Below are 26,148 nucleotides of genomic sequence, written 5' to 3'. Positions count from 1 at the left end.
ACAAACCGCGACAGAAGATCTAATGAAATAAATAGTTACTCCCATCCTGAACGTATCCCAAGAGCTTCTGCAAGTTTCAGGGTCTGCTCCCAAACTGGAAAAGGACTGATTTATTCACTATGAATAATTCAACCAGCTCCTTTTATTATCCAGCACAAACACTAATCCCCTCCAGATATTTTCTGTGTGACATCCATGTTGGTATTTTATTTATAGGCTGTTTATAGTGCAGAAAACACAAGGAGTCTGTTATCAGGGAAGATGAACAAAAAGCTGGAGTTTTGCCTCTAAAATGTGAAAATCTGGACAGTGGCCTCCTGGGGGGAAAAGTGCTTTTCTTCAGAGGCATTTCTGGAGAGCAAAGCCCTAAAGTTAATTAACATCTGTGCTCCCCAGTCCGACGCTAAATGGGGAATGTGGCTGTACTCGGTCAGGTTTCTTAAACTGCAGCATCAGTCCTGGCACACAGATGCCTCCACAGAGCCCACAGCTCCGGTGGCCTCTGGCCCTCAGGCAACATGAGATAAATCAACATTCATAATGAAGTAAGCAGCTCTTGTAAATTCCTTCATGGATCCGATTTCCGGACTTCTCCTGGCAGGAATGGCTCAATCCTGCATTCATTTTGTGCCAGCCTTTGGAGAAAACTCACATTTCTTCAGCTGGGCTGAATGCAGAGGGGTTTTTTTGCCCTGCACCCTTGCAGGCAGCCTGGGAATTATGCTTACTGCAGGCTCTTCCCAAGTAGCCAGTGTGCTCACTGTGCCCAACCTGAGAGCATTGTAACTCATAATTCTTCACCCTTACCCAAAGAAAACATTTCTAACACAGCTCCTGACCGCAGCAGCTGCATCTGGTCTCCCTTTCCAGAGGTGTCTGCCAGCAACTGGGTTTCTGCTTGCTAATAGAGGATGATGACAGTTCTCCAGTGACCAGGAGACTCTCCTTCCTGGGGCCTGGACCAGGCTAGAGGAACATCCCCTGCCCTGGCAACCCTGGCAGCTAGCAGCTCTCTCTGGGTTTGGTAGGAGCTTTGCCCTCTGACAGGGCATTAAAAGAGGCTTTGTGGTGACGCACAGATGTGGACATGGTTGCAGTCGCTGAACAGTGGAAATGCAACCTTGCCCATCACACACTGGTAGGGATGTGCCTGGGAGATGCGGGCTCAGGCTCGGAGCAGTTGCACGCAGCTGCATCTTGCGAAGAAAAGCGCGGATGCAGCTGTCTCCATCACAAGCACGTTAGCTAATGGAGTTGCTCTGCAGCTCCCCAATGGCGCCGCTTCTCCATATGGAGATGTGTGTGCGTGGTCAGGCCAGGAAGCATGTGTCTCATTCAGGTACTGATCTGTGCTCTGAACCTCATTAAATTGATTCTTCCAAGTCAAAGGGAAAGCACTATTGTGTCAAATTTGAAAGATGTAGGCTCTGAGCTGTACCAATAGTTGTCACTTGATGGGCTGAATTATTTTAAAGGCAGGGTTGATTTATCTGAACTGAAGGCTTTAGATGTCTCCACAGGAGAGGTCTGGATATTTCAGGTGCGTGACAGCCAAGCCAAAGAGCTGGTCAGAGGCCAGGATTTCTGGTCTAGGGCAAACAGCCAGCATCGTAGGGGAGGAGGTCTTGCTCTCCCCTCCTGCTTGGGACAAACAGCCAAAATTCTTAAGCATTTCTGACGGAAAATGGGTTTAGGGACAATCAAAACATTTACATTTAGTATCATCAGATTGTTTTGATTTGCTTTTCATACAGTGATAAATTCTGTCCTATAAGTCAAGCATGAAAATGAGTATTTGAAAATAAAAGAATCAAATAGATAAGGGTAAAGCAAAATATTTTGTTAGCTTACTGAAGAAAAAAAAAGTTTCTGAATGAAATGATGATGTTGAGGTAATTCATTTTAGGTTTTGACAATTTTAATTTATTTCCAGCAAAACTTCATTTTTGTCAGTACAAATCAGTTCTATTTATTTCTTGCATCCCCAGATGAAGCAGTCCTACCATCTCCCCTAAAAGGCTGATGTGAAATCTGCCTGCTATAAGTGTGTTATGAAATGAAGACCATTTTTCAGAATTCAGTGGTTGTAGGTGGCCGGAGGCAATATGCTTCAAGGACCTCTTCATGCCTTGATATTAAAGGCTGAATATTCAGACTATTACATCCCATCTCGGTGTACAGGAAGGGTTTAATTGCCCGTGATACAAATTGCAAGTGAGCAGCAGTGGAGCGGTGGTACTGCCAGCCTAAGCTTCCCCATGGCACCAGGGCTGGTCAGGCTGAGGCAGCACTTTGCTTCTCCTCCCTGCAACCCCTCGCATCTCCTCCATGCATTCAGGCATCTCCTCGGTGCCCCTGTGTCTTCAGCTTGGTGTCTTTTGTGCTGGTAGGAGATATGTGTTAGGGTCAGCAAGTGGGTGAGCAGGTAGATCTTCACAGCCATCTGCCGCGATGCCTCACACTGGTCGGCAGCAGCCCATCATTCCCCGCTGTGGGTTTGCTGATGCTGCAGCTTTTTCACACCAGCACTGCTGAGACTGGCCCCACCAATTCCCAATGCAAAAGCTCCTTGAAGCCCCAGAGAAATCATGCTGGCTGCATGGGGCACTGTGGGTGGGGGAATAAGTCTGGTCAGGGGTCTTGGGCTTGCTGCATGCTGGGCTTGGTGTGTGCTGGTAGCACAGAGCTGATGGTAGCTGGGACACTGGTATAAGCCTTGCTTGTCCATCTTTGTGTCCAGAGGGCTTTGCTGTGAGGATTTCTGTAGTTGTTCTCTGACCTCCAGTTAGCTGGGAATGGCTCTGATCAGCTTTTCTCAACAGAATTGCAGTCACTGATAATGGCTCACCCGCAGGCAGGTGCACGTGGGATGTGTGAACCAAAACACTTAGGAGTGTGGGTGGGGGAACACCTTGTCTCCATGTGGCTGGGGAACAGGGAAGGTCAGAGCTAGGACTTTGCAAATGTTGTAAGCCTTGTTTCTGACACTTGCCCATGATCTGCTTCTCTTTCCCTCCAGCTTAGCCAGTGTACCTGTTACACCTCCCACACCAGACCTGTCTCCCTTGGTCTGTAATTCTTCTCCACAGACACCCAAAGCCACCTTAGTAGTGTAGTGAGGACAAGGAGAGGAAGCAGAGCAGTGGGGTGCGAGTGAGAAGTGGGAAATATTGTAGGAGTTTGGTTGGTTGTTCGTACAGCCACAGGGAGGTAGGAGATTAAGAAGAAGTTAAGATGGTAACTGGCTGATCTCTTCATTTGCTCTTTGAAAAGAAAAGCTGAGGCAAAGAGAACTGTAATATTCAAGACAACCATTTCCTTTCATGATCTGGCAGTGGTGGACTGACAGACCTGTCCAGAGCTTGCAGCCTTAGTTTGTCACATGAATCTGCACCTTCTGAGAAGGCACAATGTACCCTGGTTCCCCCTGCCACAACAAAGAGCCACAGTGGTGACATGGCTTGGAGCAGCGTGCCAGAAGGATGTGCAGAGTAAATCTCACCAGGAGGCTTGGGGAGGAAGGGTCTCTGCAGAGAAGGTAGGGGACAGAAGGAGCACTGTGAATGGGGATGCTGGGCACCCAATGTGCACAGCAAGGGAGGAGTGAGCCATTGCGTGAAGCCAAGCTCCCTTCCCGCTGCTCACGGCTGTTTGGATGTGAGCTCTGCATGCACGTTCCTGAGGAGCTGGCTGCAAGCTTCAGTCCAGTTCTGCAGCAGTGAGGTCAGGGGCTGCTTAGACGCTGGTCGTCTCTCACTGGATCAGCAAGAAGAGAGATGAAAATACCTCAGTGTTGCTGCTATCACAAAAAGCCAAAGGCAGGTCCAAGTGCTGGGATTTGGTAAGGAGCAGCAGAGAATGGGCTGTCCAGCTCCCGGGAACTTTGGACTCAGCTCAAGAGCCAAAATTGTTTGGTTTCTTTGTATGTATGATTCTGGGATATACAAACTCTGCCAGTGCATTCCTTATACCTCTGTGTAGAAAACCCGAGCCTACACCTTTTTCACTACTTCCCAAAGATGTCCTAAAGCCATCTAGGGGAGCTGGGAAAGGTAGACTCGTTGAATTTTAAAGGAGGCATCTGCAGGAGGCTGGGTCTCTACAAAACAGTCAGGAGCTGGAAAAAAGGACCGGGAATACCGGCCCCCAGTTTCTGAGGAGAGTCTTTTGCAGCCACCAGGTGCCATGGGAAGTGAGCAGCCCAGAGCGGCAGAGCTCTGCAGGTCCTGCTTGGCCAGTGGCTGGTGTCCTGGCTTCCAAATGACCAGCACACTTGGCCTGAAGTGTGGATGTATGCCTAGAAAGGATAATCAGCTGGTCTGGTGTCCCTTCTGTAACTGCAGTCCAGCTTGCTTTGCCCTTCGAATACCCAACAGGGAAGACAGAAAGAAATTGTTCTTTCTCTGTAACCTGATTCATTTCTCCCAGCTGCTTTCCTCAGCCTGCTGCTCCCTTGAAATCTCATTAGGGCTGGGCTGTGGTTTTGTGGTGGCTTGAAAAGAACTGTGAAAGGAAAATCAAAATGAAGCAGGGAGAAGAAGCTAAATCAAGGAACTGGCAGGGCAGGAAGAGAAAGCTGGCAAGCACAGCAAGGGGGCATGAGAGACAACATGAAACAAGTTTCCTTGAAAGAGTCAGTGGAGCAGAGTACACTGTCCCCACCTCCTCCTTCGTCTGGGGCCAGGAGAGAACACTGTCAGGAGTGAGGATTTCTGCAGAGGGCAAAAACCCCTCCCCTTTTATGAAAGCAGAACTTTCTCAGATTTTTTTGAATGTGCTTTTTTCCTTGAGGATGAAGATAAGAAAGGGATTCATATATGCAAACAGTGGTTTTCCTCCTGGCCAGCAAAGGCATTTCTGTACAATGGATGGCATCCCAGGGACGTGGGTGCACTGTGCTTTCTCAGACCCATTTTGGTGGGAAGAGGACAGAGTAGCATCAGGGTTTGGGAGGTGGACCTCTCTTACGTGCCACTCTGGCTCACTGGTTCTTCGAGAGCTGAACCATACTGCCCACCCAGGGCCAGTTTCCTCATCATGCTTTGTGCTGTGTCATGACTCCTCATGTGGGGCAGCCCATTAGCCCACCTCAGCCTGTGATTCATCTCCCAGGAGCAGCGCAGCTCCCATGGCTGGTGGCGAGCATCGCTTCTTCAGCACCAGTTCTGGGCTCTGCTGGCTTCTCCACCCTGTAAACATGCTGCCCGTGAAGGTGGTTTGACAGAGCTCAGTGCTTTTGGAAGCAAGTGGTTCTCATGGAGGAGGGCATATTTAGCAAGCTGTAGTGATATTCCTGCTCTTTATACTCTGTCCCTAAGCTCCTATGACTGTTGGGACAGAGGGAAGCTGCCTGACATTGTTTGCCCATTCTTAACCCCTCTGGTTTTGCATGCTGCTGTGCCATGCATACAATTCCTGCACTGGAAGGAAGCTTGAAGCTCTGATCCACACAGAAAGCAGAGCTCCTATGGCTCCCTGTCTCTGCCACCCTTTCCTTCCTGTCTTGACCTCAAAGCACAGCTTCTGTAGCAATTTCTTCATCACTAAGACTGCAGTGGGAGGGACTTTGTCTGTTCTCATTGCACGACAGTTGTCATCCAGCTGAGATCCCTAGACACCTTTCAGTCCATAGAGAGAGGTGGTCCCTCCCCTGAAGAGCGTATGGCCTTACTAGACAAAGCAAAATCCCATGAGAAGGTGGGAAGGGCATGGGAAATGATGTGGTGCTTGAATAGGGCCATTACAATTGAAGATGTTTCTGTCTGAGGAGGGGCGTAGGCAGGGTGGTAATGCCTTTCTTGCTGAGGCAGAGAAGCAGAGTGGTGAGCTACAGACCAAACAGCATGTGGAGAGAGGCATGGAGAGGAGGAGGAGGAGGAAAGAAGACTAGAGCAGGGAGCAAAGGGAAAAAGAGAGAAAACCCAAGAAAGCCTGGAAAGATGAAAAAACAGCAAAGGTAATTGGGCAGCAGATGTGGGCTGTTCAGTCCCTGAACAGACAGGGAAAAGTGCTAAGACCTTTACAACAGTCTACAGACTACTGTGGACTACTCTGCCTCACCAAAACCCTCAGTACGCCCACATAGGGACTGGATGTAAAAGAGAATCAGACCCTAAATCTCAGAGGCAGTGTTGACTTTGCCACCCCCTAGTCCATCTGATGAGCCAGCAGCAGCAGTAGGCTGTATTGGGGTCTGGCAAAGCCAGTGCTGACGCCAGTGGTGGTCCCTTCTGTATGAGGTACCAGATTGGAGGCAGGGAGACAGGCCCAGCTGTCGAGCCCTAAGCCTAGAAGGATGCTTGCTCTCATACTTCGAAACCACACAGCCATGTGCCTCTGAGAGTTGAAGGCACCCATGTAATTTAATGTTTGGAGGACGTTCCTGCCTTCCTTCTCTTCACCTGAGGGCCATTTCCCTGCTGCTCCAACAGGATACTGCTCTCATTCCTGCCTCTCCATCCTAGGGAGGAGACAGTGAAGCTGCAGTGTCCAGCTCCTGCACTGAGCAGGAGCCTGCAGGCAGGCTCATGGGAATTCAGCAGCCCAGGACAGTGAGTTTTGTAATGACAGAGAGATAGGGCAAAGAACATGTCAGAGCTGGAGGAACAGATCATGTTCCTAGGCAATGATAGACTTGCAGATGTCTCCATCGGGACAAGCTGACCATCCCAGACACCCCTCCCCAGGAGTGTTTAGGACTGGACACCTTGGGGCATTCGCAGGACCTCCTACTTTCCTTTTTCTGGTACAGGGGAGCTGCAGCAGCTGCTCTCCCAGGCCTGGGAAGTATTAGACTGCCCATCCCAGTGTTTCATTTTAATCACAGTGGGTGGCATGGGAATGGGAAGTGCAATTAAAGAAATTCCAGCTTCTCATCCGAATCTTGCCAAGCTGTCATGGAGGAGCAATCTTAGGGAGTTAATTGTATGCAGTGAAAAGGTTTGTCTTCTAGCCCTTTCAAAGAAAATTTGTTTTTGTCTCGTCAAACACCCCATGAGCTTAAAGGACAAATAAACAAGAGCACCTGCCCGAAGTGCTAAGTATTCTCTTCCAGTTATCCTGTGTGCTTCTGTCCTTACCTCTTCTCTTCCCCCACCTGCTTTCTTCTGCTGGCACAAAGTTGCTTCAAGCCCAACATCGCGGTGTGCATTTAAGCATTTAGCAGTAAGGTTTGACATGCAAACAAGACTTTGGACAAGTGTGGCTTTGCTTTGCAAGCAGCCCAGGCATTTTCTAGAGCTCATGGTAACTGGGCTACATCCTTGTTTGCATCAGAAGGTGCTTACACAAAACTTTTCACCCAGGCCATGTCCTGTCCCGAGAGTGGTGAAAAATTAATCTAAAAGGAGGTGGCTCCTTCCCCATGGTGCTTTGCATAATACTTCATTGAAGTGTTCAGTATCTTCCCCTTTAATTAATTCTGCCCCGTCTGCATATAGCATCCTGTGTCCACACCTCTGCCTTTTCAGGAATAACCTCATCAGGGACAGTGCAGGCAGACTGTGCTTCTATAAACCAGAGTCTGGCTGACGTCATGTCTCGACTCAAGGACTTTCCTTGATCCTTTGGGTAATGACTGTTAATCAGATGCTAAAACACACACTCTAGGTCATGTGCCCCTGGGGCTCACAGTGAGAGACTCCATGTGCCAGGCTACATTCCCATGAAATGAGGAACAGGCACCAAGGCAATCAGTAGCCATCTTGGGGTTGCATGTGAGCTGATAACATCACTGATGGGCAGGAAGCAGTGGTACAAGGGAACGGCTCAGAACAATGTGTTTGGGGGGGGGAAGAAAGAGTCTGGGATGGTTGGCTGTCATGAGTATAAAAGCCTGCCTTTTAGATGTCCCTGCTTGCACATGCATGGGAGCAGGCAGGTAGAGATCTCAGAAGCCAGCACTTGGTTTTGAAAGCCCTGTCCAGTTCCCGAATGCAGAGACTCCAAGGGTGAGCAAGCCTTGACTGGGGAGTTTGCAATCGACAGAGCAGCATGTACAGCATGTCTTGTTTGAAGGCTCCTGGCACGAGCACAGGACATGGTGATGGTTTTTTAACAGCGAGTTTGTATTATAAAAAGAATGCTGTCTCAACTGAGATTCCCTGGGCAGAGGCAAAAGACATTCAGACAAGGACAGCACTGCCTGTGTTGCTGCAGAAGTGAAACAGATGGGAAGTTCAGTGTGTCACCTTGAAAACACAGATCATCAGAGCTCTGCTCCTTTTGTCCTTGTGAGGTCCCCTAGTCACTCCAGCATCATGTCCAAAAAGCTCTCTAGGGTCTGATTTGGAGAGAGGAGGACCTTGGAAACATAATGAAACTTACATTCTCATTCTTTTGCTCTTTGTGTTGGGGAGACAAAACTCACCCAGAGCAGGGACACGGAGCCATCCACAAGCAAGGTGTTTCACACTACTAATGGTAGAACTGAGAGAAGCCTGACACTGCCCAACTGGTCGCTGAAGTGGTCAGTGTCAAGCATTAACATATGCTGTTAGTACATGTCCTCTCTGCTTGCTGCCTTTGGAGAGTGCTTGCACATGTCATGCTAGAAGCACGTTCTTGCCTGCAAGCTGTGGGGACAAGAAGTTGTGCATCAGATTTGAAGATTTTTCTAAAATAAGGTTATTTTATTTAGTTTATTTATTTAGTCTGGAGAGTGTCTCCAGACTTTTTGCTATTATTGAGTGTGTTCCCTGGGATGTGGAGCCAGCTGCTGGGAGCAGCCCAGGGTTTGTCACAGATGTTTGCAGGCTGGGAGGGATGCATGGGATGTTGTGGAGAAGAAAATGCTCACCTGTGAAGGAAGGGCTGCAGGGGTGTGGAGTTGCTAAGTGCAGTTCTGCCTGAAGGGTGGATGCTTGGGCTGACCCCTGTTTTGCAGAAGAGGGAGACTGGAGGCTTCCTGGCTTGCCTCGAGCTGCACAGAGCGACCTACCAGCCCTCGAAAGAAATATACCCCATTCCTGCGTCTCCTCCAAAATCTCCTCCTGAGATTTTCCTGAATTGTAGCACCCCAAAGCATTTGCCTGTAATGCTTGCTTTGCTTAGCTCTGTGATTGACAGCATGGACCCATCAGATTCACATCAGCCCACCTGAAATGCTGGCCATGCTTCCCAGGAAAGTAACCTGCTTTACTGTACTGCAGCAAGGGATTTGCTTGGAGGTGCAGAGGGAAGAGGGCTCTATGAATAAAAACAAATATCAGAACAATAAAAGCTAGAATGAGACTGGCTAGGATATTAATCTCTCAGCCCCACTGTTATTTAGGAATTTTCCAAACTATCTCTCCAGCAGAGGAAAATGGAGGAACCTGTTTCTAGGTGTCTGTCTCCTCTATTTGGAGGTTTTCTTGTTGCTGTTGAATACAAGTGAAGTTGCAAAAGCCACCTTTAAATCCTTAATTTTATCCTAATTAAGGAAGACATCTAAGACATCTTCATCTCATGGCTTTGCTTCTGTCTGGCATTTGTCAGACAGCTGAGCTCTTAAAGAACACAGGGAAAGAAGCTCATAGATGGATACAGAGGAACCATGTAGTACCAACTCCTCTGTATCCCACAAATTGCACCCTTGAGAGGGGTCAGCTGAACTGCACACACAAACTTGCTTTCAGCCATTTGAAAAGGATCTTCTGGCAATGCACAGCTGTGTTTATTTGGTGTATAAGGTAACCTGAAAATACAAACTGCTAATTTCAACTTGTGTCATGCTAACCCTGTGAGTTTAAGCTGTTAGTCTGAAATTGAGTAGCCCTAACTCATATCTGCTCTGAACTCAGGGTGGAACTTAGTCTAGAGTTCTGGGGCCAAATCTAACTGGAAATATGGCCTGATTCCCCATGTGTATGCACATACACACAGAGGTGAGAGAGGAGGCACAGGGAGGAGCTACCTGGGGCCAGGCTGGATGTCCTTGCTGTATGAGGAAGGACATCAGGATGGGAAGTGGGGAGGTGCTCCCGGGCCATGAAGGTTAGGGCAGAGCGGCTGGGGCTGGGATGACCCAAGGAGCAGGGCTTAGGGTAGCACACAAAGAGAACAGTGGCCAGCTCCCAACTCTCTTGTGCTGGGGACAGGCCGATTTCTGAACCTGCCTATTTTCTTTTGGATTGAAAATTTTGAGGTTTTCTTTCAAATGACTTTTCACATGGAAATTCCATAGCTTTTCACTTAAACTGTGTTTTTAAAAATGAAAGGGTTTGAGAGTGCAGTAACAGCTTTTTGTTGTTTTATTTCTTTCTTCCAAGATGAAATATTCTTGTCAACTCCACATCCCCTTATTTGCTGCAAATGCTCTTTTACAGGACAGGTTTTTTTCCATTAAGTGTTTTCAGATTTTACCATTTTCTGGAATTGGGTTTCCACCAGCATCTGTGCTGCCCACATGAGGAAAACAAGGACTGATCAGTGATGTGCAGCAGTGCCAGGTGATGACGGTGACCAAGGGCCAGCAGGGACATGCTGAAAGGCTGAGTTGGACATGAGCCCACACAGCTAGCAGTGGCAATGCTGCAGGGCATTCCTCAGCATTGGATAAACTCACATGATAGTATTTAGGGTAGGCAGTCTTCAGTGTTTGCCTTACGGGTAGTTTGATTTTTTATTTTATGACTGAAGTTTGATGTAATATTGCATGCATGCCAACATGTGTGTGCTACCCCACGTGTGATCCAAATGGTGCAACCTAACTGTTAGAGCGATTCTTCTTATTCCACTAGCTCCTTCTGTTGAAAACTCAAAAAAAGCCCATGCTTTTACAGAGAAGTTAACAACCTCCATGTGCCGCATAGCAGATGGTACAGTAATGTTGGAGGCGTATTTTACAATAAGCTTTTTCCACATGGGGAAATTGAGGTATTGAGAAGTCTCTTTGTGATGCCCGAGAATGAATCAGGGACAGAGAGAAACTACAGGGGTGCAGGAGTTCAAGAAACAGCACTGGTGTAAGTTTTAGGGGCTGAGTGCACCCTGCCAAACTTCAGCTATTCAGCCTTGATCAACCTGGACTCTTCTAAGGTCAGCAAGTGTGCGAGGCATTTCCAGAAGACAACTTGGACTGCTTCATATTGGGATCTTCCTCCAGAAATACCTACCCCTCTCCAGTGACTGTAAAGAACCCATGGTGAAAACACCTCCTATTTTAATCACCTTGGTCAGGTGCCTACAGCTAAGTGGGATCTGATTAATGCTCAGAGAAAGGCCTGAGCACTATCCCACAACTGACTGGTGTGGACGTGCAGTCCTGCAAGGTTCCTCAGCATCAATGCAAACCACACCTGATGGGAAGAGGTGATAAAGTCTTCAGGAACTGTTGTGGTTTAACCCCAGCTGGCAACTAAGGACCACACAGCTGCTCGCTCACTCCCCTGCAGCGGGATGGGGGAGAGAATTGGAAGGGTAAAAGTGCTCCCAAAGGACAGAGCATTTTTTTTATAAAACTTGCCTCAGATAATTCTGAATGAAAATACATTTGTAAATGCCAACATTTCCCAATGGGTTCCCCACCTAGAGGCAAGGGAGCCAGCTCAGCCACTAAGTTCTTCCTCATGAATAGCTGTGCTAATAATAGCTGCTGAAATTAGATCAAACCACAGGACAGTGACAATAACAACTCAGATTTTTCAGAAGAGCTGAATGACTTGTGCAGTAGACCTTCTGCAAAGGCTGGCTATGAATGGCACAAGAGGAGCTCTTTAATTCTGATCCCTTCTGAAAATCTGGGCTTGACAATACTAAACCCCTGGGATAGCTGACCCTCCACTCTCCTGACACGTTAGCATTGGTTATCCCAGACCTGAATGCTGAACTTTACAGCAGGACATCTAATCTGAGCAGCCAGCCCAGAAGCAAGATCTCACAAGTGACTCCAGTTAGGACATAGAAACTGATAGTGGCATCATTCATTGCAGTTTTGGTTGCTTTGCCCTACACCAGAGATATTGCTTAGGAGGAGCAATGTAAGCTCATACTGGCTCAAACAGGGTTTGCAGGGTGGGGGAGAATATGTCAAATGTTGTGTTATTTTCACCCAACAGCTGGCAAGGAAAAGAAAATGGCCCCAAGCAGAATAAAGCCAGCCCTCCCCGTATATGTAATTTTCTTGGGCTGCCATTACCCCATCTTGTCCCTACTGTGCCATTGCTTCTTTGCCCGGCTGTGGGCTCTATTTCACTGTTTCACAACCTGATCTGTGTCTTCATCACCATATACCCTATGTCCAAGCAGTACCCAGTCCGATCCAGAGCATTCAGATGCTGGAATGGGCTCTCTCCACCTCCTGTTTTCAGGCAGTGGCCATGCTTGTGTGGTTGGTTTTGAGGGCTGCTGCTATCCTAGCTCTGTGTCTCCTCTTGTCTGTTTTGAATGAACCGTAGAGGCAATGCCATCACTTTGAACATGCTGCATCTGTCCCCATTTAGAGATATTTTAGGACCTCATCCCCATCACCTTTGCTCATCCCTGTGTCTAACCAGGGTGAAGGATCAGCCCAGATAGTGACTCGACTGCCTGATGGCAAATGCTCTTTTCTCATGATCTCATTCCTATGCAAGGGACGTTTTCGGTACCAATCACTCATCACTAGTTAGCTGACAGTGGAGCAAGGGTGAAGAAAATGAAGCAGGGAGTCGTGTGTTGCCCTGTTCTGCCTGCCCCCAGCAGGACATGCTGTCCAAGGGAGCGTGCTAAGAGCACCGCATCTATTTTAATGGTATGGTTTGAAGAAGTCAGCTCTGAACCAGCAGCGAGGGCAGTGGAGGGAGGATGTGCTGCAGTCATAAAAATTCCATCGAGATAAATCAATAGAGGGAGGAGGAGAATGAGAGGAAGAAATGGCAAAGTCAGACGCTGTTCATCTCTGCCCACAGGAGAGAGGGAGATGATGCCTCTGTGGTCATGGGGGTTTAACAGGAGTGAAAGGGAGCAAAGTCCAAGTCAGAGAGGAGCTGTCAGGAGCAGGTGACAGCCTTTAGTATGGGCTGGTGGAACTGGATTTGGGGGTCTGGTTCAGAGCGCCACTAAGTGCCAGACATGGTTCTGCATGGCACTAATTAGCACCTTCTCAGGCAGGCTGAAAAAGAGGGTAAGGAGCAAACTGTCTTGCAGCAGCAAGCAGGAGAACGGTGGGCTAAAGATCTGGACTACTGCCAGTCCAGTCCAGACAGGAGCTGCCCCCCAGAAACGCTAGCTATGGGTGAGCTAGGACACCCTCTCTCTCATCACAACCAAAGGTCCTCATTATGGTGGAAACTCTGTTTTCTGTCTGCAAAAGGCTCAAGATTTTGAACTGGTTACACCAACAGCTGGGTCCATAGCACCCCCTGCCCCAGCTTCCTTTTCTAATCTTCAGCAAAGGGTATCTGCCCAGAAACCCACAGTGCCCCCATTTTTCATATAAACCATTTATAGTATACGTCCTGAAGTAAGGGATGGATTCTCACTAGGTTTATGCACAACACTGCTATTGCTATATGTACAAATTAGGTGTATGGAGCACTGCTGGGCTGTGTCCTAATAAATAACAGAAACTGCTGTCTGCTTGCCTTCTCTGGTAAGTTGGTAAGCAGCTTTCCTTGACTGTGTTTGAAAGGTGTAGTTGAACTTAGGACTGGATTCAACCAATGTCCGCACTATTCCTTCATGCCTGTGCTTAAAAGGAGTGTTTGGCTTGAGTTGTCCATCAAGAGGAAGCCCAAGCCCTAGTTTGTATGGTTTTGGCTTTCCAGGCATGGGTCAGGCCAAACATGCTACGGCTCAACCCACCAGTCAACACACAGTCTTTGCTCTTCCTAAGTGTTCCATGGATGTCCTGACCCCGAGCTGAAGATGAGCCTGGAAAGGTGTCAGTGGTCACTGACACCTGCTCCCAGACTTAAAAAGCAAATGTTCTGGCTGTGACTCCAAAACAGTGGCCTGCAGACCAGAGGACAGGACTCTGCTTTGCCTGAATCCCTCTTGGAAAGACATGTTCTTCCTTCTCTTTCACAGGAATACACCATTGATATCTTCTTTGCTCAGACGTGGTATGACCGGCGTCTTCGTTTCAACAGCACCTTGAAGGCCCTCACGCTGAACACCAACATGGTGAGCCGCATCTGGATCCCAGATACCTTTTTCAGGAACTCCAAGCGGGCTGATTCCCACTGGATAACCACTCCTAATCAGCTCCTCCGCATCTGGAATGATGGAAAAGTGCTCTACACACTCAGGTACATGCAGCAGGCACTGTAGCTGGCTGTTGAGGTGAGGGAAAAAGGAGCTGGTCAAAGCAGAGGAGGTTTCCAGGTGCCCTGGGACAGAGTAGTGGAGACATCTCCCAGGGCTGATGGGAGTGCATATGCAGTACTGGTTGCAGAATGGGCTTCCTCTTCCCAGGATGAAGGCTTCCAAAAAAATCAAACTGTTTTTCCATATCATACCTAGAAAAAAGTCAAAACTACAAATGGTTTCCTAAACCAAAATCCTTTAAAAGTTGGTTAGTCCAGCTATTTAATTCTGATATTAAACATTTGGCTTTTGTTCCCATAAATTCTCAGTCCCATAAATGAATCTGAAAAGCTTACTAAACAAAAAAGCTTTTTGAATGTGAAAATTAAATGTTTTTCTCACTTTGAAAATATCCAAACATATGTTTTATTTTGCTGCTGTTTTGAAACGTTCCTGCAAACAGACTGATCTTCAACAAATTAGTGTTTCTCTCTCAAGGAAGCGAGAATCTCTCTGTCACATTGTGGTATTGGAATCAAACCACCTTCACCAACACAATATCTCAGTCTCTCTCTCTCTCTCTCCCTCTCTCTCAGGCTGACGATTGAGGCTGAATGTCTGCTCCAGCTGCAGAATTTCCCAATGGACACTCACTCCTGCCCTTTGGTTTTTTCCAGTTGTGAGTATATATATTTTTTAATAGTTTTAGAAGGCAAGTAGAGAAACCTCAGTAGAATAAATCTCTTCTGGGAAGACCATCCTCCCTTTTAGCTACATTTTTCACCTAATCTCTGTGACTGTCTTCCTGGGCCATTACCTGTCATGCCCTGAAGCATCCTCCCAGTTCTGGGCTAGAAGAGGTCTTCTGGGACAGATTCACAGCACCTCTGAGTTTCTCCTTAATTTGGGTGGATGGTTGGAGGTGATTATTTCACTGACCTTCTGGTCACTCTAGACAGAGTATATCCCTTCAGCTGGCAGACAAATGGCACCTGTCCTGCCTTGCATCTTCCCCCTTCTCCTGCTCTCTGAGGGGACAGCTTGGCTTTCCAGACCTCAGCCCAGAGACAGGCCCACTTTCTGCACCCAAGGTGATGGCAAAGGAGGGGTACTCAGACCTCCCCTCTCAGTCCCCACGTGTCCATTCTCATCAGCAGAGAGGGCTGCTGATGTTGGCACATCTCCACTGGTAATTTTGCAGGGAGCCTTTCTACACCAAGAGATTCCTGTCCTCATGCGCTGGTTGGAAATCTGATTCAGTCATCTTAGCTCAGGTTTGCCTCTCCTGCTTCCCCTGCCACTGAAGAGATGCAGCACACGTGGCTCTGAGATGCTTCAGAAGGAGACAGCATGCTGAGGAGATACCTTCCCCTCATCTCCCACCATCCCTCATTCTTTGCTAATTAACGGTACATGCCATACATGCTTGATAATTAGAAACACACTTTTCATTTGCTGCCAAGCTCTTGCTCCTTTCCTCCTCTGAGGAACTCTATCGTAGGTGTTGAGGTCCCTGCTTCACAGTAGGCTTCTTTCTTTGTCAAGAAAGCCAGAGCCAGGAGAAGCCATGCTCCAGCCTGCAGGAGCCAGATCTCCTTCTCCATGGAGAATGCACCCTTTCTTTTCCATACTCAGGATCAGCTCCCAGGGCGAGAGGTACAGAGATAGTCAGAGCAGCCACAACCAGGCTACCTCCCATGTTCACAGCTTTTTATTCCTGGTGTAGTCATGCCTGGGAAGGGGAGGTAGTCATGAGGAGTAGTGAGGGCCCCGTGCTGCCCCAGGGAGCTAAAACCCTTAAAGATTTCAGGCTGGGAGAGTCCTCTTACACCAATCCAAGCCTCTTTCCCACCAGTGCAGTCCTTAGAAAAACTCTGTTTCTAGCATTGGATTTCCCATCCCTAGGATTTGAAGTGGCCCACAAGGGGAGATGCTGTCCCTACCCCCATTGCATGTGGGGATGCCTAAGGGAACCTAAACAAAAGGCATGAGAAATACCTGCCTGAAAGCTTCATGTTTACAAAACAGCTAGAGTGAGATGCCAGTGCTTTTGCAGTCAGGGTGGTGAATGAGGTGGAGGCACATGATGTACCATTTCATTGATGTCCTTGACCCTTTTCCCAGATGGCTACCCACGTGAGGAGATTGTCTATCGCTGGAGGCGCTACTCCATTGAGGTCTCCGACCAGCGCACCTGGAGGCTGTACCAGTTTGACTTCACAGGGCTGAGGAACACCTCAGAAGTTCTCAGGACTGGGGCAGGTGAGGCAAAGGGAGACAGCCCACAGACACGTCAGTGTGTTGGAGACCTTGCAGGAGGCAAAGGAGTCATCAGACAGCTCCACAGTGGTGGGGAAGGAAAGTCACAACAGCACAGTTAGAGAAATGTAAGAATGAAGGGATGGACCTTTGCTAGAGGGAGCAGAAGTGATGGAGATTAAGAGTGAGGGGAAGATGAAGCAGGGGTAGGCCAGAACCACTGACAGCTGTGAACTGTGGGGTGACAATGCTGATGTGAATGAAGCTATCCCTAACTAAAGGATCAAGAGGGAGAGGAGATGGAGCTCAGATCCCCTCTTGCTGCAGTATGTGCATACTATGTCATTCCTGGATGATGCTTACAATTAGAACAGGGGTGGGGAAATCAGAACTTGCAGATCTCAATCTTTCCTTCTGTAAAGTTGTGTGGGGCTGACAAACACCTGAATTATGCTTTAAGAGACAGGAACAAGGCTGCATGTGTGAAGAAACTAAGGAATGGAGGCTCTTCAGCTCCTCCTCCTCATAATAGCTCACATCCTCTTTCCTTCCCACAGACAACTGAGGAAAGCCTCTTTGGATTCCTGCAGGTGGGGTGAGCTCATATTTTTAAGCCCTCTGAAGCAGCAAGTTCACATATTGCTTCTCCCACTCTGCAGAAAGCTGCTGTTGCCAACACCAGCAGCCAGCCTCTAACTGGGGTAGAAAGGCAGGACAAACCGGGACAAGAATTGGTGCAGTGGAAGTGTCCTGAATGCACTAGTGGCTGTCTGACATTTGTAATTCTCTTTTTTGGTAATTGCTTGGAAGCTCCATCTTAACCCTAGAGCTGTCAGGTGGCTTTCTTCCAATACTCACTAGGATCCACTAAAAAAGCGGAAGAACCTCAGCTGTAAGTTGCCAAATGAGCAATTAGGATGTACAGCACCACATTCCTTTTCCAGGGCCAGAACCAGAGTCTCAATGAAAGTGATTGAAGGACACTTCCTTTGTCACAGTTCAGGTAGTTAGTTAGCAAGCCAGGCCGTGTAGCCTGTTACAGCTAAATAGCTTCTATAGAAAAGAAACCCTTGCAGCAATCAGCTGAAGATGAAAACTCTATAGTTTCTTCTCTGAAACTTTGCCAGACAGTGTGCTTTTCAGTGTGCTTGGACACACAGCAGGGCCAATACAAATGCAGCCTGGTGGCCACATAGCCAGCCAGGCAGGTAGCAGCTGGGCAACCACAAAGTCAGCTCTTAAATTAGTCACAAAGACATTAAGTCAGACAGCTACAGCACCAGCCAGGTAGCCACAGAGTCCACTAGCCACAAAACCAGCAAGCCAGCTACAATGCCAGTGAGCCACCAAACCTACTCAGCCAGCCACACAGCTGTCCATAAAGCTAACAATCTGGGCAGCCACAAAGCCAGCCACAAAACCAGCCAGCCAGGCACTTAAAACAACAAGAAAACCTCATCAGAAACACTCCAAATTCCGAAACTTTGCTGATTTTTGTGTTTCGGGAAGCCACATGTTATGATTCCAATGTCTCCGTTGCTTTTTCCTAGGGGAGTACATGGTGATGACAGTTTCTTTTGACCTAAGCAGACGTATGGGTTATTTTGCCATTCAGACCTACATTCCCTGCATCCTGACTGTTGTTCTTTCCTGGGTTTCCTTCTGGATCAAGAGAGACTCTACGCCAGCCAGGACATCTCTGGGTAAGAGACAGGTTGTTGCACGTCTGATGCTTGTCAAACTCTGCAAGGCTAGCAGACTGGCAGTGTTGGAGTACAAAATCTCCTAAAGCACTTTGCCATCTTTTGGCATTATTCAGTTTACTGGAGGATAGTCCACTCCTCCATCTTTCTGTTTGTAACACTATCCTCAAGCTCAACCAAATCTCCAGCTGTGCTGGCTTGGACTACTGGATTATTTCAGGATAGCACAACACTCTCATATCTTGATCTGAGACCTGAACACAGCCTTTTCCAAGTTGACAATGTGGTATTCTCATGTGCTGAAAGGGAAAAGGGTGAGCTGTGGCATTGCAATGCTGGCCAAAGGGCTCCTGTCACAAGCATGTATTCTGCATTTCCTCATGACTTTTCAAGGGCTTAGTGTAGGACCAATGACAAGAAGGTTGTAGGGTAACAAGCAAAGTTGCTCGGCTGTATCCATAGAGTCCCAAGCTCTGGCAGGACATGGAAGCCCTGTAGGTACAGCCTTTCTCTGTCAGTCACACCACAGTGGGAGTCCAGGACATGGCAACAGCTCTGCCTATTGTTTAGATTTTCTCAGCAACCTGCAGTGGCTCTTTGAGGCAGGAAAAAGCTTATGTTGATTGAATCCTGCTCTGATAGGCGCTAGACAGGTCTTTACAAATCTTTAATACACTTTAGCTGTATCTGCATTTTGCAGCAAGCTCTGCTTCCTGGCGCTGTCCTTCCCATCAGCCTTGCTGACTTTCCCTTTAATTGGAGGTAGCATTCCCAGCCCTCCCTGCAGGCCTCTGTGTGGAGGAAGAGAAGAGGCAAGGGGCCATCAGCATCAGGCAGGGCTAGTCAGAGCCCATACATTCTGACCATCTCTCCCCACCTCCCTATCAAAATCAATTTCTTTGGTGCCCATGGAAAGAGCAGGAGGAAGAATGGGGTGTCATTTCCAATGGAGGTGAGGGTACGCCATAGTCTGTGGCTGGGAAAGGAATGAACAGCAAGAGGCAAAATGTTCTGCAAGGCTGACACCACTATGGTGGCTGTCTCAAAAAACAAAGGCAAGTTTCCCCAGGAGGGGGGCTCCTCTCTGTGGTAAGGGACCTCAGCACATCAAGAGCAATGTATTCTCTCCACAGTCCCTGTTGTACTTAATACAAATGATTCCCAGTGCATTTTAAGCCTGCCAACCTACATTAGGGAGATGTAAACCAGACCAGTTCCATTGGCATTTCAAATATATAGGAAGTCATATCACATCTGCTAAAGCAAAGACAGCAGGAAAATATGAAAATCTCTTGCCATGCTCCCACCCAGAGCCATTGGGGTGACCCCAGGAAAGGGTGGCAGGTGGATTTAGATGAATTCTAGAGAAGGAAGAACAGGTGGATTTCCATCTTCTCCACATCCTAAAAAGCAGTCAATGAGATCATGATACCAACTCTTGCAGCTGATCCTTTGTCGGCTCCTGATACTTCATCTCTGGAAACAGGTCTGTGAGCATTACTGCTGCTGCAAAAACAATTCCAAGCCCCATTCAAGTCAAAAGAGATTCCTTATCATCTCCTACCCACTTGCCCTCTACGCCAAGAAATGGATAGATTGTGAAGAGCTGTCTCTGAAGAACAGCCATAAGCAGGTTGAAAGCTTACGGGTAAGAATTAGAGAGCAAGGCAACAAAGGGAATCTTGTGGTTGGTGTTTACTACAGGCAGCCCAATCAAGGGGAGCCTATTGACGCAGCCTTCTTACTCCAGCTACAGGAGGCATCGCGCTCGCAGGCTCTCGTCCTGCTGGGGGACTTCAGCCACACCAACATCTGCTGGAAAAGTAGCACGGTGAGCTGCAGGCAATCCAGGAGATTCCTGGAGTGCATTGAGGATAACTCAATGTAATATACAAGCCAGGTAATATACAATCCTACCAGAGGGGACGTGATACTGGACCTGATGGTCACCAATGCAAGTCAGCTAATTGGTGACATCAAGACTGAAGGCAGCCTGGCTGCAGTGATCATGCACTGGTGGAGTTCACAGTCCTTAGGGATATGGGTCAGGCAAAGAGTAAAGTCAGGAACTTAAATTTTAGGAAAGCAAAATTCCAGCTGTTCAAGAAGTTAGCCAATAGGACCCCCTGGGAAACTGCCCTCAGGGACAAGGGAGCAGAACAGAGCTGGCAGATCTTTAAGGATGCTTTCCACAGAGTGCAAGAGCTCTCGATCCCCAGGTGTAAGAAATCAGGAAAGGAGGGCAAGAGACTGGCATGGATGAGTCGAGACCTGCTGGTCAAACTAAAGGGCAAGAAGGAAATGTACAGGCAATGGAAGCAGGGACAGGTATCCTGGGAGGAGTATAGGGACGCTGCCTGGTTGTGTAGGGATGGCGTCAGGAAGGCCAAGGCGCAGCTCAAGCTGAACTTGGCAAGGGATGCAAAGAATAATAAGAAGGGCTTCTACAGGTATGTCAGCCAGAAAAAGGTCAAAGAAAGTGTACCGCCCTGATGAACACAACTGGCAAACTGGTAACAATGGATGAGGAGAAGGCTGAGGTACTCAACAACTTTTTTGCCTCAGTCTTCACTGGCAACCTCTCTTCCCACACCTCTTCAGTGGATGGACTGCAAGACAGGGACTGGGGGAGCAAAGTCCCTCTCACTGTAAGAGAATATCAGGTTTGTGACCACCTGAGGAAGCTGAATATACATAAGTCTATGGGACCTGACAAGATGCATCCCAGAGTCCTGAGGGAATTGGCTGATGTAGTTGCCAAACCACTCTCCATGATATTTGAAAAGTCATGGCAGTCAGGTGAAGACCTCGGTGACTGGAAAAAGGGAAACATTGCCCCCATTTTTAAAAAGGGTAGAAAGGAGGGCCCTGAGAACTACCAACCTGCCAGCCACATCTCTGTGCCTGGGAAGATCATGGAACAGATCCTCCTAGAAGCCATGTTAAGGCACATGGAGGACAGGGAGTTGATTTGACACAGCTAACATGCCTTCACCAAGGGCAAGTCTTGCCTGACCAGCCTAGTGGCCTTCTATGATGGAGTGACTACACCAGTGGACAAGGGAAGAGCTATAGATGTCATCTATCTGGACTTCTGTAAGGCCTTCGACACAGCCCCCCACAACATCCTTCTCTCTAAATTGGAGAGAGATGGATTTGATGGGTGGACTGTTCAGTGGATAAGGAATTGGCTGGGTGGTCGCATCCAGAGAGTAGTGGTCAACAGCTCAATGTCTGGATGGATATCAGTAATGAGTGGTGTCCCTCAGGAGTCCATATTGGGACCCGTACTGTTTAGTATCTTCATCAATGACATAGACAGTGGGATTGAGCGCACCCTCAGCAAATTTGCAGATGACACCAAGCTGAGTGGTGCAGCTGACAAGCCTGAGGGACAGGATGCCATCCAGAGGGACCTGGACAAGCTTGAGAAGTGAGTCCATGTGAACATCATGAGGTTCAACAAGGCCAAATGCAAGGCCCTGCACCTGGGGCAGGGCAACCCCCAGTATCAGTACAGGCTGAGGGAGGAAGGGATTGAGAGCAGCCTTGTGGAGAAGGACTTGGGAGTACTGGTGGATGAAAAGCTGGACATGAGCTGGCAATGTGTGCTCACAGCCCAGAAGGCCAACCATATCCTGGGCTGCATAAAAAGAAATGTGGCCAGCAGGTCGAGGGAGGTGATTCTGCCGCTCTACTCCACTCTGGTGAGACCCCACCTGGAGTACTGCATCCAGGTCTGGAGTCCTCGGTACAAGAAAGACATGGACCTGCTTGAGTGAGTCCAGAGGAGGGCCACAAAAACAATCAGAGGGATGGAACACCTCTCCTATGAGGACAGGCTGAGAGAGTTGGTGGTGTTCAGCCTGAAGAAGAGAAGGCTCTGGGGAGACCTTATTGCAGCCTTTCAATACTTAAAGGGGGCTTATAAGAAAGATGGGGACAGACTTTTTAATAGGGCCTATAGCAATAAGACAAGGAGTTATGGTTTTAAACTAAAAGAGGGTAGATTCAGACTAGATATAAAGAAGAAATTTTTTACAATGAGGGTGGTAAAACACTGGAACAGGTTGCTCAGAGAGGTGGTAGATGCCCCATCCCTGGAAACATTCAAAGTCAGGTTGGACGGGGCTCTGAGCAACCTGATCTAGTTGAAGATGTCCCTGCTCATTGCAGGTGGGTTGGACTAGATGACCTTTAAAGGTCCCTTCCAACCCAAACTATTCTATGATTCTATGATGAGCTTTGCATTGGGCTGAATTAATCCTGGGAGCAAATGCTCAAAGACAAAGGCAGAAGAAGAACAGAGGCCTTTGCCTTCCAGCTCTGGTTCACATCAGACAGAAGTAGCAGTCCTGTGTCATCTAAGACATTGCCATGTTTATTGCTGACTCAGCCAGACATCACTGACTGAATCCCAACTCACCCATTGCCTGCCCAAAGCCATCCATCCAGTGTTATTGCCTCTTAGCATGTCCTTCCTTTGGATCCTCTTGCCATCATCCAAGCAGTTGTTCCTGTGTACAGCCTTAAGCAGAGTCCGAGTTCCCCACTCCTTTTACCAGTTCACATTGATGGCCTGTGTGACACCTGGGTTTTGAACAGCTCTTTTTCCATAGAGCATTGTCAGAGGGCACCTCAAGACCGGTGTCTCTCTGAGCAGAGCAAAAATGGGACCAGACAACCAGAGGAATTTCTCTCCCACATGAGAGGGGAAATGTGGATTTTCTTGGGTGTAGATGCATGCAGAAGATACAAGTGCTCCTCTTCATTACTTAAACCAGCTCTTTTCTCTCTTAGGTATCACAACTGTGCTAACAATGACCACCCTGAGTACGATCTCCCGCAAGCACCTTCCCCGTGTTTCCTATATCACAGCCATGGACCTCTTTGTCTCTGTGTGCTTCATCTTCGTCTTTGCAGCTCTCATGGAGTACGCTACACTCAACTACCTGGTGGGAAACAAGAAACCACTTGAGCAAAACAACAGGAAAGCTAGACTGGTAGGTCAAAGGAGCCAGCAGAGGTGGATGCTGTTAGAACCTCAAGCTAGTTAGAAATATCTCTCCTGAGCCTGCATTGGAAACTGCTGATGTGGTTTACTGCCTGACCCATACTGTGTTCACAACATCCTCAAACCTCTCTGTGTGCTGGGTCTGAGCACCTGAAAGGTGAGACACAACCAGAAAAAGCAGATGAGGCTCCCCTAAAACTAGGAGGTCCCTGTCAGAGCCAGGCACCCTGTGCTCTCTTCAGAATTGCTGGAGAGCTTATCAGTACAGTTTAGGATGACTCACATGACCAAATGTAAATGTCCACTTTAAGACAGGGTGATCCATACCCAGGTTCTTCCACCTGTACGGGTTTGATCTCTGGATTACAGAGGTATCTTATGTCACAGAGATGCAGAAACCCACTTTCTTTTGTGGTCTGTCCATCAGAAGACCTCCTGAGTGTGCGGATAGTGAACCCAGAGTGGTCATCATCCTCTTGAGATCTGCCCAAGCTCATGGCAGGTACTTCTGACATTGGCTGAAACAGGCCTCTGAATTGGGACAGAACTGAAACCAAAAAAGACAGATCTCTTCTGTTCCAGCCTCATTTCCCAGCACAGGTGGAGAGAGCTCTTCCATGAGGCTGATGATATGCCTCTGCTCCTGGGCCAAGAGGTTATGGGTCACACACAGCCTTTCTCCAGCTTTTCTCCAGTAACTGACAGCAACCAGAAGACACATCTGGACTGTATGCTGTGTCTTCAGAGACAGCTTAGGTCAGGGGAATGAGGGAAGAGGCTAGCACAGCTGAAACCAAACAGGTCCTGTTTCTGCACTATTAGTGGCAGAGATAGGGAATCAGAGCAAATCTTTGCTGACTAAGGCTATGCCCTAGGCTGCCAGGGAGGAAACTCACAGTCATGCAGGAAGCTGCCAGTCCCTACAGTATGACAAGGTGGTAATTTACAACCAGGTGCAGAGATGGGGAATGATCAGTCATCCCTCTCCATTGAACTGCACCTATGCTATGATCTATTGCCAGTTGGATGGGTTTGGGTGTCTAGAACATGTTTTCTTGCCTTTTCCTTCCCTTTAATCCACTTTCCCCTCCTCATTATAGCCACCTGCTGGTGCACAGGTGATGCCATCCTTTACCACCATCAACATCAACAACATCATGCACTGGCCCCCAGAGATAGAGGAGGATGAGGATGAAGACCCTGGCTCCCCCTGTCTGGAAGGAAAGGAATGCGAGAGGTTCTTCTGCTGCATTGAAGACTGTCAGACAGGAATGTGGCGGGAGGGGAGGGTCCGCATTCACATCTCCCGCCTGGACTCCTACTCTCGAGTTTTCTTCCCCACTGCCTTCCTGCTCTTCAACATTGTCTACTGGATTGCCTATCTCTATCTCTAGCTGTTCTTTGTCCTCAGCTGGAAAGGACTGGAGACCAGCAAGATGGGCTTCTCAAGGAGCATAGAGAACAGCATCTCTTCAGTTGTAGTCGATTGTCGGCCTGAACAATTCAACCTGGTGATTCCCTCTTCCTGCTCTCTCATCTCTTCTGAGAAGAACCAGACAGCTTTCTTTTTAGCCTTCTAAAGTATCTTTTTAGAGAATTTACCCTTCCCAGACAACCTCCTCTCCAGCACCACCAGCATTTTACTCCTTGTAAGATTGTCCAAAAACATCCTATTCCCATTTCAAACATTAGGGATTTTGTCAAAAACAAAAACCTTAATGGGTTTCATTTTTCCATCAAATCCTACTCCAAAATTCCATGGAAAGTGATGGCAAATGGAGTTTTCTGCACAGTTATTAAGACTGCAAATAAAATAAAGGAGATCTTACAACTTCTGCACCACTTCCACCAGAACAGACTTTGTGGAGTGCTAGAGGCTTGGAAAGGTCCAAAGGAAAGAAGTGTGAAAGAGGGCAGCAGTACAGCTTTTCCACAGTAGCTGGGCTTGGCTAAAATGTTTTGAACCTGCCCAGAAAGCTGACAGTGGCACTGACAAGGATGGAGTAGCTGCAAGCCTCCACCAGCTCCCCATAGAATATCTGTGGAGCCTTCCTCATGGATCACTCCACTTGTACCAAGTGGCACCCAAGGCATCCACCCACTGAGGCATTGCTGATTCTCATCAGATGGTGGTAAAAAGCACTTCACAAGTTTGAAGGGCCCATCTGCCTTACTGGAGCAGACTCTTCAGGGCTCACAGTGACATTCTGCTTTGTGATCAGGACTTTGAGCAGGCTACGCAGCTTATGCTGGGCATAGCCAAAAGAGAGACAAAGTCCTTATGCTACAAAGACCAGAAGCAGTCTCATAGGCCTGTTGTGAGGTAGCTTTCATTGGCCTGTCTCACATGAACTGGGCCCTATTGTACCATGCATCATAGCAGGGCAGTGCTCTCCTTCACAACAACACTTGTTGAAACCATCAGATCTGTGCTTGGTAGTAGGTGCTAACCTGAGAAAGGGGTACTAGAAAAGGGAACATGATCAGCCACCAGTGCTGCACCTACCAGTGGTGGGGAGAGAGCATTCCTGCAGCTCAGATGTGTTTCCTTACTTCTTTTTTTTCATAATTACATAAAAAAACAGACTTCACTAAAGTGAAGTGCTCCTCCTAGTTGCCACCAATACTTGGCCCTTTTCTTCCCAAAATCAGGAAATGGAGCAAGTTGTCCTTTGTAGATTTCAGGAAGGTCAGACATAGTGAGATGGTTCCTTATGGTCCATCTTAAAGGGATAGAGAAATGCATAATGCAGTCTCGACTGGGAAGAAACTGCGTAATGTAGAAGAGGAAACTCAGGCCCAAGGTCCATAATGTGTAAATCAGCTGCCCCCCCCCATTTATACCAACTGCTGATGTGGCCCACAGCATGATTGTGAAAAGCAATGTACCATTAATAGTTACTTACTCTGTAAATTACAAACAAAAAAATTTCTTTTTAAAAACAGCATGTTTTAGAAACAATT

The 26,148-nt window shown here is 47.9% G+C and overlaps 1 protein-coding gene across 1 annotated transcript in view; it reads left to right on the top strand.

The window, feature by feature from the left end:
• Positions 1-24,830, top strand: part of GABRE (gamma-aminobutyric acid (GABA) A receptor, epsilon) — a 32,476-nt gene extending 7,646 nt beyond the window's left edge. The window contains exons 4-9 of the mRNA XM_010569132.1: positions 13,990-14,210; positions 14,805-14,887; positions 16,333-16,470; positions 18,018-18,170; positions 22,971-23,173; positions 24,285-24,830. Of these exons, the coding sequence (XP_010567434.1) occupies positions 13,990-14,210; positions 14,805-14,887; positions 16,333-16,470; positions 18,018-18,170; positions 22,971-23,173; positions 24,285-24,578 (1,092 nt within the window). The 3' untranslated portion in view covers positions 24,579-24,830. The remainder of the gene's footprint in view (positions 1-13,989; positions 14,211-14,804; positions 14,888-16,332; positions 16,471-18,017; positions 18,171-22,970; positions 23,174-24,284) is intronic.
• Positions 24,831-26,148: the final 1,318 nt, after the last annotated feature.

This window comes from Haliaeetus leucocephalus, unplaced genomic scaffold, assembly GCF_000737465.1.
Source record: "Haliaeetus leucocephalus isolate CR32 unplaced genomic scaffold, Haliaeetus_leucocephalus-4.0 Scaffold262, whole genome shotgun sequence".
In the NCBI taxonomy this organism is placed as follows: domain Eukaryota; kingdom Metazoa; phylum Chordata; class Aves; order Accipitriformes; family Accipitridae; genus Haliaeetus; species Haliaeetus leucocephalus.
Note: the sequence above shows the minus strand (reverse complement) of the source record. Positions and strands in the feature narration are given on the sequence as shown.